This window comes from Sceloporus occidentalis, unplaced genomic scaffold (genome assembly GCF_023333645.1).
Source record: "Sceloporus occidentalis isolate IW3139 unplaced genomic scaffold, rSceOcc1.0.p SCAF_2, whole genome shotgun sequence".
NCBI lineage: Eukaryota > Metazoa > Chordata > Lepidosauria > Squamata > Phrynosomatidae > Sceloporus > Sceloporus occidentalis.
In genome coordinates this window covers 98,845,631-98,867,761 of record NW_028316982.1, presented here as the reverse complement: position 1 = coordinate 98,867,761, position 22,131 = coordinate 98,845,631, and the positions used below count along the sequence as shown (strand labels likewise).

General features: G+C 41.4%; 1 protein-coding gene across 2 annotated transcripts in view; it reads right to left on the bottom strand.

The window, feature by feature from the left end:
- DNAJB12 (DnaJ heat shock protein family (Hsp40) member B12) overlaps positions 1–22,131 on the bottom strand; it is a 48,531-nt gene that overhangs the window by 13,958 nt on the left and 12,442 nt on the right. Inside the window, exons 3-6 of one of the 2 annotated variants that reach the window (XM_089510400.1) lie at positions 12,545–12,690; positions 7,063–7,248; positions 2,789–2,908; positions 1,854–1,933 (exon numbers count right to left, since the gene is read on the bottom strand). In XM_089510400.1, coding sequence (XP_089366526.1) covers positions 1,854–1,933; positions 2,789–2,908; positions 7,063–7,248; positions 12,545–12,690 — 532 coding nt within the window. The remainder of the gene's footprint in view (positions 1–1,853; positions 1,934–2,788; positions 2,909–7,062; positions 7,249–12,544; positions 12,691–22,131) is intronic. The other variant, XM_089510399.1, reaches the window with a different exon arrangement.

The window sequence follows — 22,131 nt, the reverse complement described above, 5'->3', positions numbered from 1 at the left end:
AAACCATATCTGTGACTTGTTAATTCACCCGCAATCCAGCTGGAGCAGTATACATTCATCTCTATTCATTTGTGACTGACAAGTGTGTAACTTCATTGTTCTTTTGGAAGCAAAGCTATGGTATTTCAATCAAACACTACCTGAAATAGTACTAGTCAGTAGTATTGCTAGCAACACTGTTTTGTTAAAAGAATTACACTGCATTTTAGAGAGACTGTCTGGAAAAAATTCATGTGTATAGATTAATGAGAGCCAGAATGATGTTGGGTTTTGGGTGTTGGACTGTGATTCTAGAGACCAGGGTTCTAATCACTCAGCCAAGGAAACTCACTAGGTATCTTGGACAAGTAACACTCTCTCAGCATCAGAAGAAGGCAAATCCTGCTATGGAAACCCTATGATAAGGTTCCCTTAGGCTTACCATGAGTCAAAAACAACATGAAGGCACACAACAACACAGATTAAAACTACAGTATTTTCTGCCTTAAGTTACCTAGTGCAATGCCAGGGATAAAGCTAAATATTACAGATGGTTATGCAGGAGGTATGTTGAATTTCTGAGCTTGGAGGTCAGCTTCCCCAGTGAGAAGGTCTACAGTACATGGAGAGCTGACGGTGCAGCTCACTCCACTGAATCAAGGTCACAATGGACCAGGTTAGCCTGGAGAATCCAGAACTGGGCACTACCCCTTTGGGGGGTAGCATATGATCCGAATGTGTGAACTTGTGTGTGCTCCCTCCTCTTACATACAGCATCTTTGGTCTTCTCCCTGACAGTGTTGGCTACACTGACATCTAACACTTAACGTGTGCACACATATTTAATGTAGAAGAGAAGGCATCGATCGCACAATGCCAGGATTCTATATGTATATGGGCTGTCAGTCCTACAAAGGCTTAGACTTAGTGCCCTCTGCCTTTTAGCTGGCAGGATGGGGGTGCTGTTACATCATTTCTATGAACCGAAAGTGACTCCTTCAATTTTTAACTAAGAGTAATGTACTAATCTGGAGATCTCTGTTGAGAGCCTGACGGAAATTGGCTTAAGAAAACCCTTAATGGTTGGTGTATTCTCCTGGCGCACTAAAAACTTATTCTTATTCTTCCAGTTTTGCATTTTATGCTCAGTAAGTCTTTGTTGCCAGAATCAGAGCTGGGAACTCACAGGATCTGCCAGTCAGCATGGCCAGGGCTCATGCTAGCTAAAAGACTGCATCCATTGTAGTCCTCAACACCTAACATTTCTCATTTCTGGCCAAAGTACACTTGGAAGCAGAAAGTCACCTTGAAGCAGTCAAATAGTTTGAAAGCTTGTGTTCAAAAGCTACTGTCCAAATTTGGTGGCACAGTTCAAAGACTCTCATGCCTGCCATACCCCTGAGGAGTCAAGGCTGGTGGAGGCTGTACCTGGAATCATTCATTTTTGGATTATTCGATAATGGAACAAAGGCTATAAAAGCTGAAGGGGTTTCTGCCATGTAGCTCACAGGCACTCAATGTGCTAGGAAGGAGAACTTTAGCAGAAAACCACAAATCATTTTCAAAATCCAATTTAAAAGGAGCTCCATTCAGTCCATTTGGAAATACCGTAATATTGGCACTTCAGCACAAGCGAAGAGAAGTACTCACTCATCATCTATCTGGCAACTCAGTCTTAAAGGCAGAGGCAGCATTCCCAAAACACAATTTTAAATGAAAAAAACACAATGCCTTGTTGCACCTTTGCACTGGCAAAGTGAAAAAAAAAATAACAGACCAGTTAGGATGGAGGAGTACAACAGTTGCTTTTTCTGAAAAAACTGCATGTTTTGAAGTTTTTTTTTAAAATTATCTTCCTTCTTGTTGCAACTTACGTCGCCTTGATGTTCCCTCCTGTCTTGCCTCTGGTGGTAGGTATATCGCATCCGGCCATTACTGTATACATGAACATTACCTGTACAGAGGAGAGAAACATTTTAACAATGAGAGAAAGAAAATTATTTCAGCTAACCAAATCAGGAAACGGAACAGAAACTGCAAAGAAGCTCAAAACATTCCACTCCTGGAATGGAGTTTAACAAGGTGCTATCAACTGCACTGCAAATTTAGAAAATGAGGTCTTTAATAATAGGACAAAACTCATGGTGGTAGAGTTGATAGACAGGGTGGCCCAAAAGGAAGCAATGGAAAACAAGTTTATCAGACTAGCTGAACTCAAACTGACTTCAATTGAATCCTGAGCACAACATATGGCCATTAAGGTCTACTGAAATTATGGAGGTCTATATTTATGTACAGAATTTTTGATCAGAGTTTTTAATCCACTGATGAATGGCTGATGTGCCATTGGAAACAGATATGGAAGAAGGATGCAAATTTAAGGTTGCCCCCCCCCCCCCCCGCCCAGCACCAAGCAATATTGCTTAAGAAGGAGCTGCAAAAGAACCTATCAATATGGACTCTTTTCAGATCACAAGAATTACACAAGACTGTTTCAATGTCAAGTGTTTTATGCTTCCCATTGTAAAACCTTGTAGATACAGACCTTCAACATCATTTCACTAGGATTTGCCCCTCTCCCAGGAGTACCCAGCATCAACTGTAAGCATTTTGTTTGTGGTGAGAGGGTGTTGATACTAACTGCTCCTTTCAGGTTCTCAGACCTGAAGATCATGATGGACATCTCCTGTCTCACCCCCCACCTTCTGTGCTTTATAGCTCTGCTTCAAGCATTCCCAGGGGGCTGCTCTTTAGCCACCCCTCTCCCTCCTTAGCCCAAGGACTCTGGCTCCCAGGGGGTTAGTCTCACGCGGCTCTCCCCGGCGTTCCCTCCAGGCAGGTTTCACCACTCTCGGAGGCTTTCCGTTGCAGGCGGGGACGCTCTGTTCCCAGTGACGTCTTCCTTTGGGTTCTCTATAAAGGGTGGGGCCTGCCAGGGAGACTCGGGTAAGTATGACTCCCTGCTGCCGCCCCAAATCCCATTTCTGGCTCCTGGGAACCCCAGTGGCTCACTCCTTCTGCCCCTCTCTACTTTTGGTATGCTGTCTTCCCGCATACCCACCATTTGAGCCCAGGTGGCGCAGTGGTTAAATGCCTTTACTGTAGCCACTCACTTAAAAACCATAAGGTTGCGAGTTCAAGACCAGCAAAAGGGCTCAAGCTCGACTCAGGCTTGCATCATTCCGAGGTCGCTAAAATGAGTACCCAGATTGTTGGCGGCAAATTAGCTTACAGTTGTAAACCGCTTAGACACTGCTTAGGCGGTATGAAGCAGTATATCAATGAAGCTTGTTTGTTTTTTGTTTTGTTTATCTCCACACCCCAGTGCTGGATGTCATCTGAAGCTGGCACCACTGACATTCATCAGGCCAGGCAGTCCCCAGAAGGGCACAGAGGGAACTTCCTAAAGTGGTATATGACACAGGATGTGGGGTAGGTTGTGACTTACTCCTGCAAATCTTCATCTCTACCTCATTCCTCTCTGCCACATTCTGATGAATCTGTTACATGTGTGTTCTGAGAGGTTTTAATAAACTTTACAGGACATTTAGGCAAAATTGGGAAGTGTTACTTTTTGGGACTGCACTTTCCAGAATCCCCTCACCAGCAAAGAAGAGACAGGGGGATTTTGGGAGGTGCAGTCTGAACAGGTAATATTTCCTAACTCTGCCTGTAGTGCTTTCAACAGCCAGACTCTAAGACATGCTGTGCTAGAAAACTAAATGCTTCCTAACCTACTATGGGTAGCAAGTGGAAGCCCATACAAATGTTATCAATAGGATTAGAAAGCCAAAACCTTTGAGTGTAGATTATTATAATTATTGTTAAGCTTTATTTATATAGCACTGTACATTTACATGCACCTATTTGCTTCCTAGCTGTGATTCTCTAGCTGCCTTTAAAGCTCAAGCCAGGCAACAGCCAGATCCTTAATAGAAGACTTCCAGCTGGAATCAGAGAGATCAAAGACGTCATGTTAATATTTGTTGATATTTTGAAAATGGGGCATGCACTAGCCCCTTTGTGGATCCTTCACTGCACTCAACATGTTCTTAGCTTGTGCATCAGGATTATGACTCTGAGAAATGCTAACAGCCACTGTTATCTGGACAATTGACACAGTGTACTTTTTTCTGAGATGGGATGATAACAAATCCCTGAATGCTGCATCTGTTCACACTTGGACAAACTTTCTTATTAATATATAACTATGCTTATTTATACTTTGATTTTGATACAAGTTTTTTTTTTTTTTTTTTCAAAAAGAAGCTTGTCTTTCCCATTTGCTGCTTTCTGCTGCACACCTGCAGCACTGGCAAAACAGTCCCTGTACTTTTTTTATGCCTCAAGAATTGGTGAAACCATACAGTGGGGTTGCCTCCTTCCATTTCTCTTTTCTAGCTGAGAGGCTCTTTCAGTGTAACACATACATCAGTTTTTCAGCAAATACCTTCAAGAGGAATATAGCTTTTGCAAAGATATTTCATCTTTAGGATATTGTGCAGCAGAATAATTTCTCAAATTTATAAAGGCTCCAAAACAGAGAAGTTAACCAAGGTTCTATGTTGAGGCAGCACAAAGCACTGGCAATGGGTAGCTATTCTTTCTGAATCAGAGCAGAGCAGACAGCTCAGTTTATGAACTAACATATCCTTATTTATGGTATGCAAGGCATTCCATTTAAAACCGGGCTTCAATTCAACAGAAGCTTTTTTTTTTTATCATAAACACCATCCATGTGGTCAGGAAAAATGACAAATCCACAATGGCTAAGGACCATGAAGTTGTTAAGGTTGTCTTTTCCAGATCTTTGATCCACAAATCCCTACCAAAACACACTACATTTTGGGGTATAGATTCTGTTTGAGTTGCCTAAATCTAATTTCATGGCATTAGTACCAGTCCAAATTCTGACATAGGTCATTATTGAACTGAGGGAAGTAGAACTTTTTAATATGTCCATCTACAATTTCAAGTGATATAGTCCAAGAAAAGTTTCACCAACTCATCTGGCTTTTGTGCTTAATAATTTCTTTAGAACTAGCTCAGACACAGCAATGCCTATTCAGTCATTTCCTATAACTTGCTCCCCTTGTTGGCCTGAGATTTAACTAAAAGAAGCGGATCAGATCAATTCCCGCTGGCTGACTGCAGAGCCTCGGAATTGCATTTGAGGATCAAAAAAACAATAGGTGGAGTGCAAGAAGTGTGAGATGAGCCCTTCCAATTTTCTTCTGCCAGGTAGGCTCCTTTCAATCTGCTTTTGTTCACAAAAGCAGAAAAAGAACCCGGGCAGTTAATTTATGATTAAATGTAAATTTCAATTGTTCATTGTTTGGGGAAATGATTTGTTACTGTTACTTGTTACAATGTTAGAAAAGTAACCCAGTGCACTGTTTGTCTGTTATTTTTAATTACTGTACTTCTTAGGGGTGGATCCCCTAAAACTGATAAGAGTATGGCATAATATTACTGTCAAAACGCCTCTTAAAATGTCTTAAGGTGTTTTAAAAGAAACTTTAAAAGCAATTAGAAAATACTTCTAGTTACATGAGTAAAGAAACTTGCAGCATTATCTCTGTAATGCAACTTCACTGTGTTCCCGTTGACAGACAAAAAAATCAGGCTGTTACCTCCTTACATCCAAGCTCTGGACAGAAGGAACTAACTAGCAACTGTCCAATCCTTTCTTTTAAGCCAAGGCCACATGATATCACAAACAGAGCACAGGCGCATTGCTGACAACAGAGCTTAAGAGCAACTCGTTCCAAATGACACAAGCAAGAGAGAGCCTAGTCCCATGCTGTCAAGAATACAACCTCTACTCAGCAACATACACACAGCCCTCCAGATCTCTAGTCAATTTAAGCCACAGGAAAAAGCCTTCCTGGGCTGATGATGCAGTCAGCATCTTCAGAAATGTGGAAGGCCACTTGATCCTTATCCCTGTGGTATAAGAAGGGAAGCCAACAGCATTCTACTTAACTGATCCTCCTATGGGAAGAAACGAAGGGATTTTCCTTCCCTATCGCTTGAACACACAGGGAAACAAATCCTACTTCAATTAGCCTAATGGGAATTCATCTCACTCAGGAAGGCCATTTTCAGCTGCACATGAGATACACAACTGATGCTAGTTTACAGTTATTTCAAGGAAGATCAGACATATCAAAGGCAGGTACATTGGGTCACAACAATTTTCATTTTTGGGTCAGATTGGACAGAAGAGAAAGGAAGCATCCTTAGAACAAGAAACTTTCCCCAAGACTACTACTAAATATCTTTTCCAAGGGTTTCAGGAAATCCCATTTCTGATGACATTCTTTGCTAAAAAAAAATCCAACACAGAGAACATATTAGCACAGGTTACCATTTTTTAAGCTTAGATGTTTCAGCTGGTACGCATCCACTAAGGGCCTGTATGCATGGTCCAAAAGGCCCATGCTCCCCCTGACTTTGTGTCGTCCTATCCAGGTGACGCAAGCCATTAGTCCCAGGCGAGGATCAGGCAGACCGTTCATGGATCTGGCCCGATCCCAGTCCAAAGGGACCTTAACCCAGTCTTAAGAGACCAGCTGTTTGCTGCAGAGTTTGTGACATTCAGCAGACCAGGTGGTCCTACATGCTCTGTACCTGCCTCCACCATCATGTCTGCTGAGAAGACCCGGTCACAGCCTGTGACATCAGATGGAGGATGGGGGGGGGGGGGGGGCTGGCCATGTAAATGTACCCAGGCACTCTGTTCCCACCCTTACAGGCTGCAATGGGGCTCTGCTCAGCAGACACAATGGCAGAGGTAGACACAGGGCGCATGGTGGTAGTGGGTCTGTGGCACAGGTGGATATGTAAGCATCCACCTGTCACTGTGCCAGCCCAAGGACTGACCTGGGTCAGGATAGCACAAGACTTGGCCCATGCTATCTTGCCCATCTGCTGAGGGCCTAAGACGGCCAAGCATATTTATGTGGGTTTACCCTATAGATACTTCCACTCTGGCACAAGAACAATGGGGGAAGCCAACCAAGTGGGACCCCATTCACCTTCCACCCTTCCACCCTAACTATACTTAAATGACAAGCTTACTAGAAGGAAAACCTCCACCAAAAAACATATTGAAGAGATCCTCAGGAGAAATGTCAGCCTCAAATCCTCGGTTGAAATCTGTAGGGCTGTGTCCATGCCGCGTGGGACTGGTTTTTGCATCTCCAAACTGGTCATACTGCTTCCTCTTCTCTGGGTTGCTCAATACTGCATATGCGTTACCAATGGCTAAAATGTAAGAAAAGAAGAAAATTGTTATGATTCTTCCCACTGGCAAAATATAACATAATGGAAGCATCTTAGGACATAGGCTCAAGTCTATGAAAGCTCATGCTACCAACTTCTTTCTTCTAGTTAGTCTCAAAGGTGCTACAAGATCCCTTTGCATAATGGAAGGGACCCCCGTTCATCCCTCTGCAGACACAACATCTTTTAGACTATGACCGCCAACTACAATACAGGAATGCTAGGTAGATATATCTTACAGAGTTGTTGGAAAAATTAGTGACATAACACATACGAAATATGTTGGCCATTCAGTAATATGGCCTCTGAATACTGAGTTATAATTGAAACAGTTCTCCAACTAGCTTTCTTATAGACGCAGTACAGACGGCACAGAAGTGCCGTGCTGGGCCAAAAATAGGGCTGGAGAGCGTGCAGCAACCGCACGCTTCCCAGCCCTACTACGTATGGAGGGCACCATCTTGGCATGGCGCTGTCCATATGCAGCATGTGACGATGCCGTCATGCATGCACCATATCCAAATGGACCGGCACGTGCCTGATGTAACTGAGCCACTGGAGGGCGCTTAGGATGCCTTATTTGTGGCGCGAGAAGGCCCTTAGATTGGCTTCAACCTTTTGCATGGTACATTTTCAATCCAAATTTGGGTCTTTTGCAGATAACTTTTATTTTATTTCCTCTTCTACCCTTCCTTCTACACAAAGGGTGGGTAACCAATACCCTGCCAGATGCTCTTAGACTGAAACTCTCAACAACTTTAGTCAATTTAGCTAATGGTGAGAGCTGATGGAACTTTCAACCCAAAAGAATCAGGAGGGCCACAAGCATCCCGTCTCTGAAGTACAGTTGCCCCTCCAAGTCCGTGGACTTGAAACCCATGGACTTGAAAATCTGCAAAGGGGCAACCGCCATTAATGTTAATGGGGCACACACCCATGATGTGTGCCCCGCATGCACGTGCCTCACCCAAGCCTATGGGGCTTGAATATGCACAAGATTTGGAACTTGCGGGAGGTTTCGGAATGGATCCCCCATGAGTTCCAAGGGGCAACTGTACTACTTTTCTGTTTAACTACTAACCAGATCAAGGCATAATTATCCACTGATTGTTTTTCTTTGCAAAACAAACAAACAAACAAACAAAAAACTGCTGTATGCTATTGCATCTGCAAAAATGAGGTACAATTCAGGTAAGGAAATGGAGAGTAAAGTTTCTACAAGGGCCCAGAGGCCATGTGAAGCAAACCTGTCAGTATGGAAAAGTACCCAAACCAAGTCCAGTCACTGTTCTGAGCACCTCTCTCTGTCATCCCATTTGGTCTGCTTTGGTTGCTGTTTAATCACTAGTACAAATTGTATTTCTTTTATCTTCTATCTGACGTCTTGATTTCCCAACTTCATTCTCTCTCCTTACAGGAAACTGTCCTTGACTCCATGTTCCTCTCTGTACTTCTCAGATATTTAGGACTGATTGACACTTTTTTGATTAAATAGTAGACACAACACTGACAATCTCACTACCATTTAATATAACTTGATTATTGAACTGAATCTGCAGTGTGCTATGCGCTAACAATGAGAACAAAAAAATCATATTTTTTTTCCTAATGCAATTCTATGAAAGTCTACAAGAAAGCAAGTCCCACTAAGTTCAGTGGGATTTACTCTCAGGCAACTACCCATAGAATCACTGTCCTAGTTTAAGGCCAAAACTAAGGAGAAATACATTTAAACAACTGTATTAATCTCACATCTAGTCTGAACACTTTATTTATTTATTTACTTAAGGTAAATGCCCACCTTTCTTCTCAAATGGGACCCACTGTTAGAAGGGCTCCAATTCTGTTATTTTTAAATATATGGTCCATCTTTCACTTTTATTGGAAAGAAGTAGTCTTAAGTGTAAGTCAGACTTTTGGAATAGGGTTTGCTATATTTCTTTTAAAGCAATCATATTGCAAAGCGACTGGATTTACCAAAATTGTCTGTACTATGTTCCTGTTTGGTTTTATTGACCACCAGTGGTTCTACAGCTGGAAAAGCAATTCTTGTTTCCTTACCAACTTACGCCAAAAAAACAGAGAAACATGACTGATTAAAACAAGGTCTGAGGCAGAAATGTCACACTTATCAGTGTCACTGAGAAATGGAACACTAAAGGATCAGCTTACGTAAATGGCAGAAAAATATTAACCAAGTAGTTTAAACAGATTCTCTCTCTCTCTCTCCACTCTCAAAAGCCAAAGAAATGAACTGTAGTGGGCATGTGGCTCCTAACATGGAAAAGATAAAGGGAGCATTGAAACGTGCTAGTATGAAGATAGCCCCATGAGAGATGGCCCTCTCTTGAGGAAGATAAGTGCTACTTGCTTTGTGCCCCCAGTTGTGACATGCAGCACTTGGTAAAGCCCTCAGCAAATATAATAATATAAAGTCTACAGGTGAAGAAACCTACCTTTTGCCACTTTGAAACCAATTAGAAACCTGATGAAAGCTGGTTGTCTATACAAGTGCAGTATTAATCAAATCCTAACTCACAGCATCAGATCATTTTTGAAAAGAGGACTGACAGTCAAGAGATTTGTTCAAGTGAATGACTAGGGGAGGGGAGGGAAGATGGATGAGATTTTAGGAAGTTTTTAAATTATGACTTGTTGTATTATTATACTGTATGTATTATAATTTTAATAAAATAGTAATTATTTTAAGAAAAGAAAAGAAGGTCCTTTTTTCTTCAATTGTAAAAGGCCTGGATTTAGGGCCCAAAAAGAACTCAGCAGACCCACTGCAGTGCTTGTCATGCATTTTGTGTTTGGTAAATTTGTATACTTTCTCTCTCATTCTCTCTGTGTATTTCATACATATCCTGTATTTCCTCCTGGGGCCTCAATGAAGCATCATCCAAACTCTCTTCCTGCTTATACTCACAATATCTCTGTGAGGAATATTAGCCTAAGACGCAGCGACTGGCCAAAGGTCGCCCAGTGAGTTTCATGGATGACTGGGGATTTGAACCTGGGTTAGGTTGCAATCTGATTACTACACTAAGAAATCTGATACAGCTTTCTAATTCTATATAATTGATCCTTAGCTATTTTACTTAAATAACTTTTCTGATCCTCCTCCTCCTTATACTTTATTAAAATACAGTAGTTCCTATTCTGGAAATTGTTACAGTTGGCCCTTCTTATACACAGATTTTTTATACGCGGATTCAAGCATCCATGGTTTGAAAATGTTCAAAAAAAGTATAAATTTCAAATATCAGACCTTGATTTTCCATTTTTTTAAGGGACACCATTTTGCTCTGCCATTATATTTAATGGGACCTGAGCATCCACAGATTTTATTATTCATGGGGTATTTTAGAACCAATCCCCAGCATATAACAAGGATCCACTGTAGTTTTTTCCTCAGTGAAACCATATTTAGCTCAGTTTATAAATAAAGATAGGAAGTTCTGGTTTTGGTTTAACACTGTGTTTGAACGAAACCAAACGTTATTTTTCAATTGCAATCTGTAGTAATAAAAAAGCTGTTTATACAGACAAGTAGTTCTTCTCCCTTAAAACGTAGGTACAAATGTAATTCTCTCCCACCAAAGTCAAGAGGGCAGAATGCATTGCAATCCCATGCATGGCTTATCAGAAGTGATGCCCATTCTGTTCAGTGGGGCTTGCATCCTAGTAAGTATGTTCCAGGCTGCACCTTACAGAGCAATCTGGTACATGTCCGCTTAGAAGGAAGTGGGTATAGCATTGCAATGTTACAAGGACCAACTGTTGGACTATAATATCACTATTTAAGGAAGTACACTAAGTTCTCTTAGAATGAGTACAAAGTGCTGTTTATCACCTTTGCACCCCTAACCCAGCTTAGAGACCAAATATCCAAAGAAGAATCTGTTCCCATGCCATTCTATATATTCACGAAGATCTTCAGAAGAGGGCTGTCTACAGATGCAACCAATGACCAAAATACACTATGCATTTACACAAGGAGAGGATTTTCTCAGTAATGGTACCATGATTTTCAAATTTCAAAAGAGATACAACTGGCACCAACTCCCCCCCCCCCCCTGCCCCCCGGATATTAAATTAAAATCTCTCTCTCTGCTCAGGCATATTCTTTTTTTAAAAAAACCTTCATTTTACAGTTAAAACATTGAGGTTTTTAACTGAGTGTTGTATTTTTGTCTGCTGGTTGAGGAGGTTGTATTCCTCTAAATCCATAATTGCGGATTTCATTTTGTATTTCTCATTTTAAAATCGTACACACAGTTTCAAGGATTTATACATTTTAATGAATCTGAATAATCTCCTATTCTGTACTTGAAAAGTATATAATTGTTTGGCAAACTCATCTTTCTTGTGCACACTTTCCATGGTTCTTTGATTTGTTTTACATTATTGAAGACTATAGTCCAAACCACACTGCAGAAATAATCCAGTTTGAGACCACTTTAATTGCCCTGGTTTAGTGCTAGGAAATCCTGAGAATTATAGTTTGCTGTGGCACCAGAGCTCTCTGACAGAGAAGGCTAAACATCTCACAAAATTACAGTTCCCAGACTTCCCTAGCATTGAGCCAGGGCTATTAGAGACTCAAACTGGATTATTTCTGAAGTTTGTTTTGGACTTACTGTTTTCCTTCCTCTTTTCATTCTCCATGCCCACCATTTTAATGGGAGGGAAAATAACATCACAAGCTCAAGGATTGGAACATTTCTGCCACCCCTTGTCTACATGTATCAGGAAAAAGGGAAGCCCAGTGAATCCAAGACCTTCTCCACCCCAATATGTCCGTTTTTAACCCTCCATCAGAACTGGCACAAAGACAGTAAGAGAGCAAGGGTGCAGACTGAGCATTTCATCCCAATAAGGAAGCCTACAGCACACTTTTGCCATTTTTGTTTAACTCTTTCCCTGCCAACAGTTGTGCAAATTAGTGCTCCTCCTTGCTAAGTACAGATATATAATGGATAAAGTTTATAGGTGCACAAGAAATAGATTTTAACCATTTCTGTGTGAGGTGGTTCCCATACTATGGCTCTATTCTGTATCATCAACTGTAAGATTTAGCAGAAGAGTCCCTCCAACAGATTAATGAATGAGACAAATAGTCTCTCTGTACACACACACAAACAAACCTGGATTTTTTCAACTGTTTACGGTGACAATAGGAAACACATTACCACCATTTCTTCTCCAGTACTTAAATACAACACCTCTTCCATACCAAAGCACCATTTTCGCCATAACAAGAACTGTATTTTACCTTTAAAGGCCTCTGTAGCACCTGGTGCATGATTCTTGTCAGGGTGAAATTTTAACGCTAATTTCCGATACGCCTTCTTCAGGTCCTCATCAGAGGAGTCTCTACTCACACCCAGAATTTCATAGTAGTCTTTACACTGTTTCACCCTAAAGGTTAAAGAGATGAGCAGACAAAAACCATTAACTGTATGCAGATTATGTTATATAGCTTCACCTTCCATTTCATCCAAAATAAAACTTAGAATGATGTTGCCTTCTAGTTTTCTTTCCTTAAAGGATTCATTACTACAGTGTCACAAACCAGGGCATCAATTCAGTTTTTCTCTCCTGTCAAGGATTCAGTCACCCAGTTTAACAATCTGCTACTTACATTATGCAAACAATGATTTATATCCTTGAGTCTTCAAGCATTACTATCCCACTAAGGTTACAAGGGAGAAAAACACAGAGCTGTGTGCATGCAGCTTGCTCATTTATGCTTAAGGTTTTGAATCAGTTTCTGAAGCGTTTGAACCTGGGCCTCTTCGTTTATTTCTCTATTTTCCAAGCTCACTGGCAGCCATTCATTAGTACATGGCATAACTGAATATTAAATTTAGGACTGCCTATGCCATTATATTTCCACCTTCTATGTATGCTTGTGAAATCTGGACAGTGAAGAAAGCTGAGAGGAAGAAAATCAACTAATCTGAAATGTGGATTTAAAGAAGAGTTCTATGGATATTGTGCACTGTGAAAAAGACAACCGAATGGATCCCAGAACAAATAATGCCTGAACACTTCCTAGAACTGAATATTAAACTAAAGACTGTTTAGATGACGAAACAGAGACTATTGTACTTTGGAAATATGAGAAGACATGACTCACTAGAAAAGACAGTAACACTAAATATGGCAGAAGGAAATAGGAAAAGAGGAAGACTGCATTACAAATGGATTCAATATAGGAAGCCACAGCCCTGAGTCTGCAATACCTGAACTGCGCGACTGAAGAAAGGGTAACTTGGAGGTCCCTTATTCGTAGGTCAAAATACACTTGACAGCAGTTAAGAACATCACAGTAATCTCACACAGGGCTGCACAGATAGGGCCCCTTGCCATATGTGTTAGTGATGTAGATGTAGGATCTACTAACACCAGCATTCCAAGAAGCCCAGCACAAAGCATCTCTAATTTCCCTCCAAAATCAAAGAGAAGCTGCTGCATTTAGAAACTGCCTGTCCATTGCTGAGAAGAAAGTCTCTTGTCTCTCTTCTAAGCCAGGCATATAAATCTCCATATATTTTGTTGTTGATGATTTTACCATGTTTCTCCTTCCTGTGAGAAAGTTGCTGAACACTAGTTTTCAAAGACTGTTCACAGTTAGGGAACCTATTCTGTTAAGGGGGGGGGGGGCTGCAGAGAATAAATGCATGTCAGGATCTGCAGAAACGGTATTCAGGGGCCACATGTAGCTCACAAACCATACATTCCCCACTCCTGGCTATAAAGTCTCACCAGTGTCACAGTACTTTGAAGATCAGAATCTACCCAATGAAAATGCTGTCCTCAAGTGGCATACACCTGCATTACATTAAAGTAAAAGTTTTAGGAAATGTTTTGACTACATCCTGAACCTAATCTGATATATACTGAATTAGCTTCAGAATCCTGTTGAAAAAGACCCTAAGAATATCATTTCATATGAAGAAGTGGTCAGTTCAAACCAAAAATAAATAGCATTTAACAAAGCTACAGATGTAGGTTGTCATTCACGTGAAAGCAAAAAAAAAAAAAAAAAAAAAAAAAAAAAAATTAACCATGGTAGCAATGCAAATCTATACCTGTCTACTCAGATACAAGACTCACTGATTTCAATAAGAACTGACTGCAACAATGATGTTTCAAAAATGTCCTTCCTGTTATTTGATTCCCTTCCCCCATCACAGTGAAATTTAAGGTAAAAAATTACTATTTTCAATTAATGGCATTTCCCCCCCATTCTAGACTAGTCTATATGAAGAACATTCATTTTAAATGCAATAAAATAAATGGCATGCAAAATTTAGTGCACATATCTTTATATATACTTTTTTTGGAAAGGAAGCACAATTTTTATCAGATTCTGAGATGAAATCATAGCTCCCCAATGTTAAGAACCTCTGATTTAAAGGAAGCAATTGGCTTGCTTTAAAATGGTAAAGTGAACAACAAAGTGTTTAAAGCAAGCATTTTATGGCACTTAAAGCCATAAAAACAACTATGTATTTCCCATCCCTGGATTACAATATTACAGTCTACATGCAAAGGCACAAGAGACAATTCTAGTCCCGAATCTAAAGGGACTGACTCTAATCATTGCCTGAATGGAAGACCTTCTAGGAATCATGTCAAACACTACAGAAAGAACAGAGTGCAAGTGGATTACATAATCTGTACTGAAATGCCCAGCAAAAAGATATAGCAATTAATCCGCATAATAGGACACAAAAACCAGAGATTTGGGGTTTTGATCTTAGCTTGCTTGAATTCTAGATGCATGAGCTATTTCTAATAAATCAACATACAAACAGTCCCACAGATAAAACATTCTCTCACAGGGAATGTCCATTCACAAAACCTTTCTGGACACCGCCTCTCCCCAGGTACTAAGATCACCCGATGGGGCACTACTCCAACAGCTAATGTTATTAAATGTCTGACTGGTTGGCCTTCCAAGGGATAAGGACTTTTTACTGGAAGCACCGTTATTATGCAACCCCTTCTGCAGAAAAAGCTTATACTGGTGTTTTTTTAAAAAAAATAAGAAAAACTGTTCTCTTCTAACAAATTATTGCAAAGCAATTATCTAAACAATTAGAAAAGCTAGTTTTGAAAATACTGCTGTAATAAGATGTCTCATAATATTCTTCTTATTTTAAATCTTGTGCAGTAGGACCAAAAACACTTGCATTGTGGCAGTTGTGGAATATTTTTTGAATCCAGTAAGAATTCCAGGGTACTGTGAGGTATGCAAATGTTCCGTGTCCAGAGGAGGGTTGATGTGTACAGAATCCATTGTGTTCTAAACATTAAAGTTAGAAAAAAAGAATGAAAACGATATTGAATCTGATAAAACAAAACTAAGGCCTGTTACAGACAGCCAAAATAAAGCTGCTTCGAGTCACAGTGGAGGTATGGTGTTTCAATGATGCATGCGTCCTAAGAGTCCAGAAGTCGCGCCAAAGCCATGCTCCAGCCCTTCAGGACTGGAGTGTGGCTTTGGTGTGGCTTCTGGACTCTTAGGACGCATGCATCATTGAAACACCATACCTCCACTGTGACTCGAAGCAGCTTTATTTTGGCTGTCTGTAACAGGCCTAACATTTCTTTTTATTGACCTGAATAATTTCCAGTGTCCATGGAAGAAATTTTGGTCTCTACTTAATGGAGCCAATGAAGTGAAAATATCACTCCTACTTTGCCCCATCACAGGCTGCATAGATTTTTGTCCCAATATGTAATAAAACAGACCTTTGGTATCCTTTGAGGTTTGGTTCCAGGACCTGCCTTTGGATACCAAAATCCATGGATACTGATTTCCCATTATATACAATGGCATAGTAAAATTGTGTCCGTTATAAAAAACACCAAAATCAACGTTTGTTTTTTGGATTTTTTTTGTGTGTGTGTGTGTGTGTGTGTGTGTCTATGTATTTCCCCTTCCCCAAGTCATGGATGGTTGAATCTGTGGTTGGTTGAATCCATGGAAACAGGGGCCTGACTGTACTGGCTGAGACAATATGTATCCCAATGACAAAAAGCAATCAATATGTTGGGGTGTTTTTCATCTCAGCATGTCCAATTCTGTGTGGATTTTGTTCCAGAGTCCTCCCTTGGGAAAATAAAATACAGTTGGCTCTCGGTATCTGTGGACTTGCCAACCATAGATTCAAGCGTCTGTGGATGGCAAGCCTCCATTGTCCCCAATGGTGGCGCGTATACATGCCCACGCCACTATTAGGGACAAACCCTGTTGTCCCATGGCAGCCCATACATGGGGATGCACCGCCACTAAGTTCGGTTGTCCACAATGGCAGTGTGGCTGTGTGCATGCACCACCACAGGACAATAGGGGCTGTCCTTAATGGTGGCACAGCCACATGCACACGCCGCCACTGGAAACAATGCGAGCTTGAGCACCCACAGACTTTGGCATCTGTTTGGGGGGAAAGGTTCGGAATGGATTCCCCACAGATACCAAGGGCTCACTGTAACATGAGGGGGAGTCCACTGTGTGTTTGGGCCTGCATACTTTATTTACTGATGTACATACAGAATCAGCTCTAGTGTTAACTAATATATGTCAACAAATAATATATATGGAAAATAAAACAAAATGGTGGCCAGCAGACTGGAAATTATCAGTATACATCCCTAGCCACAAAAAAGGAAACACAAAAGACTGCAACAACTATAGGAGTATAGCATTAATTTCCCACGCAAGCTAAATTATGATCAAAATCCTGCAACATAGCGCCTGTACAGACAGGCGAAAATAAAGCTGCTTTGGGTCACTTTGGAGGTATGCTGTTTAAATGACACACACATCTTAAGTGGCTAGAAGCTGCGCCAAAGCTGCGCTCCAGTCCTTAGGACTGGAGCATGGCTTTGGCATGGCTTCTGGACTCTCAGGACACATGCATCATTTAAACAACATACTTCCAAAGTGACTAGGAGGCACTAGGGACGACATTGCTAACATATGATGGCTAATGGAGTGTACAAAGGAATTCTAGAAAAAATTAACATGTGCGTTATAGACTATAACAATATGTTTTACTTCATAGATCACAAAAAGCTATGGATGGCTCTTAAGGACATGGGAGAACCATCATATCTGATAGTCCTGCTGAGAAATCTGTACTTAGGACAAGAGGCTACTGTTAAAACAGAATATGGAGAAAAAGAAACCCCAATTAGCAAAGGGGTCAGGCAAGGCTGCAACCTAACATCCTATTCATTCAAAGCATGTGCAGAAAATATCATACAAAGAGCAGGTTTAGATTCAGAAAGAGGAGAAATTATGATAGGAGGAAGGAACATCAACAATCTAAGATATGCGGATGACACCATACTACTAATAAAAAACATCACAGACTTGGAAAAAATACTAATGTCAAAGAAGAAAGTGTAAAGGCAGGCTTGTTGCTGAACATATCCCACCCCCGACCCACCCCAAAATAATGACCACAGAGGATCTATATAAATTCAACCTAAACAATGAGGAAATTGAAACATTTAAAGAGTTCCCATACCTAGAATCAAACACTGATCAGAATGGAGATTACAGTCAAGAAATCAGAAGATGATGAGGAATGGGAAGGACAGCTATAAGGAACTAGACAAGATACTAAACAGTAAAGATATACAACTGAACACTAAAGTTAGATTTGCCCAAACCACCGTATTCCCCATCACCATGAACAGATGTGAGAGTTATAAGGAAGAAAGCTGAGAAGAAGCAAATCAACTCATTTGAGATGTGGTGCTTGCAGAAGAGTACCAGGATATCGTGGACATCCAAAAAGAGAAGACATGACTCACTAACAGACCTAAAATCTCCCTAAAAGCCAAAATTGTCATGATGGCCACATCATGGGAAGGCACGACTCATTAGAAAAGATTATAATGCTGAGAAAAGTACTGGGTGGAAGAAAGGGAGGAAGACTGCATGCCAGACGGATAGACTCAAATCATGGTGGACATGGACCTGAATTTGCAGGGCCTAAGCAGAGCAGTGGAGGACAGGGGGTCTTGGAGGAGTCTCCTTCACAGGATCACCATGAATTGGGGGTCAACTTGAGGGCAGTCAACAACAAAACATTGTATGCAGCCCTAAGGGTTCTTTGAACTATTTGGATATACATTAAGGATAAACACAACAAAATACAGCTCAAAAATAAAGCTCCTCATCATGGAGGGACATACAAATTCTCAGCAACAGTAATGAGGAACCAGGTTTTTGATTCTTATGATAATGTGCTCAAAGAGGTGACCTGTAAAGATATAGGTTGCTTCATAGATGTTGCTCTCCATGACTTATGGGATAAATCTAGCGTGAGGAACAGGAACGTTGGGTACTTACCGTGACACGTTCATTTCCTGCAGAGAAGGGTCCTGGCATCCTGTAATCTGGGTTTAGCTCCTCCTATTTGCTCCTGTAGGCAGGGACAATAAACAAAAGACCGGCCCCTATATAGGGAGGAGCTAGCCCCCCTGAGCCTCAGTCAATAACAAGCCAAGCAACTAGTAAGGTAGTCAAGGAACTGAACTTTAGTAACATCAGCTAAGGGTTAACTAGAACACCTTAGAAAAAACTAGTCCAAGAACAAACAAGAACTCAGAAAAACCAATCCAGCAACAAGAAGAAGAACAAGGCAGGTCCACCAACAGGCAGGCAGAGTCGGAGGCTGCAGGCAGCACCCGGGTGGGCAGGATGCCAGGACCCTTCTCTGCAGGAAATGAACGTGTCACGGTAAGTACCCAACGTTCCTTTTCCCAGCAGAGAGGGTCCTGTCCTCCTGTAATCTGGGATTTACAAAAGCCCTCTCGAACTGGGAGGGAGGTGCTGCTAGGAGACTGTGGCCCCCGACACAATCTGTTGGAGGAACCTCTTTCAAATGACGCCTCTGCGGACTGAGACACGTCCAGTTTGTAATGTCTTATGAAGGTCGAAGGCGACTTCCATGTGGCCACCCTGCAAATATGACCGGGAGGCGCTAGTGGTCAAGGCCGCAGAGGTAGATGCACTCCTGGTTGAGTGCACCATCAACCCCTCGGGTGGAGTGAGATCAAGAATTCAGTAGTTCTTTTGAATACAAGACCTGATTCACCTACTCAGAGTCGAGACTGGTACCTTGCACCCCAAAGAGCCCAGGCGAAAGGAAAAGAACATCTCAGACGACCTTAAGGTTGAAATCCTCTTGATGTAGATTTTGAGGGCTCTGCACACATTCAATGTGTGCCAGGTCTTTTCCAAGTCCTTCTTAGGATCGGGGCAGAATGAAGGCAGGAGAATGTCATGTGACACCTGAAAGGCTGAGTTGACCCTAGGCACGAAGGTAGGATCTGGACGAAGGCACACTGAGACTGGCCTAAAAATACACAAGTCTTTACGTACTGACAGGGCCCCAGCTCTGACACCCATCTGGCGGAAGGAATGGCCGTGAGGAAGATGACCTTGAGGGAGAGGTGTTTGAGGAAGGCCTCCCAAAGGGACTTGATCAGCCCAACCGTCAGAGCCTTTAAGACCGTGTTCACATCCCAAGATGGAAAACGATGTCTGGTGGGCAGGCCCTGTTGGAAAACTCCCCTCAACAGCCTCTTAATGTGAGGATGGCTGCCATTCTAGCTGCTCTCGTATAGAGCAGAAACGACGTGATGGCAGACACCTGCCTTATAACCATGTTGGGTCAAGTCCCTTCTTAATGTCATCTTGGATGGACTATAGCAGGTCAGCCACTGAAAACCTGAAGCAGTTGATGAGAACTTGCCTAAGCAGTGGATTATGTGATCAATCAGAATAGAACCTGATCTAATCTGGACCTATGGCAGCTTCCAGCCTATCACTGATCACCTTGTCAACTGGTTATAGCAATGAAGGTGATATTAAGGTGATTTCATTTGTAGTAATTAAGACTTACCACTCTGAAAGAGGAATGTTAATGTCTGACCTCCAATTAAAATTTCAAAACAATGTGCAGTTCTTTACTGGAACATCTGTGAACCTGTGTAAAATAAGACTAATCCCATGGTTAGGCAAAGAAGACACTGGATTAACCTTTATCTCGCAGACATTGGTGAGTCCATGCAGAAGCATAGATGTACTCTGTGTTAACAGGGCATGTGGTCAGAATTAAGTCTGATTTCTTTTGAGGATGAACTTGTCTAGAGACTTCAAAAATCACCCCAACTCCATGTAGCAGACTATCATCAACCTGTATGAAGGCTGAGGGGTCTCCCGACTAAATGAACTGCTGATTAAGGAGTCATGAAATGGGAACAGGGGGCTTGGCAAAGATAGCCCTCTGGTATCTAATTTCGAGGAGAGAATTTTCTCCACAAAAGGGATCTGTCAAAGGAACACAAACCTAAATTTAAAATAGTATAGTGGGCCCTCGATATGTACTGGAGTTGAATTTAGGACTTTGCATGGATACCAGATCCATGGAAGTTGAAGTCACAGAAAATATAATGGTATAGTAAAATGGAGTCTCCTGTATAAAATAGTAAAATCACAGTTTGTTTTTGGAATGAATGAATATATATATATATATATATATATATATATATATATATACACACACATACACACACACACACACACAAGCTGTGCTAGCAGAAAAACAAGGCATAGGCACTAGGAAGTCCATTTTCCCAGCCTCAGAAGGCAGTGGTGTTGTTTGGGCCAGACCTTGGCATGAAAACCCATATTAGACACTCTCCCACACAGCAGCTAACCTATAACAATAAAATCATAGAATCATGGAGTTGGATGAGACCACAAGGGCCATCAAGTCCAACCCCCTGCCATGCAGGAAATCACAATCAAAGCATGCCCAACAATATGAAAAGGAATCTTGTAGCACCCTGAGACCTCTAAAAGAAAGAGATTGGCAGTATGAACCTTCATGGCCTTGAGCCCAACTCATCATATGCATACCTTGTTACAATGGGTCTTCCAAGCCAGGCAGCAGCTGAATGGCAAGCCCATCAGCAGGCATTATTATTTAAAATGTAAACTATCTAGCCAAGGTAAGAGGTAATTGTGATTTTTGTGGCAGACTCTTCAGGGCTGTGCAGGATGTCTGAATGGGATTTGAAGCAACCCCTTAGCAGAAAAACCTGATTATATTGTTTTAAAACACTCCTGGAGGAAGGGGAGATTCTCTCCCCATGGAGAAGAGTCTGTTTGTCTGTTTGTTTTTTATATAATTTTTCTTAACCCCCTGTATTAGTGAGAACCATCTCATGGAAGAAACTGTATTTTTTAGTTTCTTCCCTTTAACAGACATCTCTCCTATGAAAGAAGGGAAGGCAAGGGGAGCCACCTCTCCTGAGGCTAGCTGACTGAGGTTCCCTGTGTTTTATAACAGGAACATAACCCTTTTGCCAATAAAGTGGAACTTGCTTGGTCACCTTAATCCAATATATCTATCATCTAATATGAGATGTTTTTACCAAAGATCCTCAATGTATGTAAGCATTAGAGGTCTGCTGAGTGACCAGAGGCCTTCTCCTTGCTTGTTACCCTGTTTATTAGCATTTAAATGAATCTGTATTGTTAAAGCTTATGCTCTTAATGAGAAGTGCTATGGCTGAATAACAGTTTGCACAAAGGAGGTAGAACCATGTGCTCATCTTATGTCTTAGGCTGTTCCAGCTAAGGCAAAAAGGCTGTGGCCCTAATGGAGACAGAGATGGATGCCCATGAGGAAGGAAGAAAAATCATCATGTTGGCGTATGGCTAGCCCCTTCCCTTGTTGAATTAGTTTCCAGGCATCTTCTCTGGCCTGGGAAAAGGAGAGTGGGTGAGCAGAAACAGCACAACTCAAACTTCATGGGCTA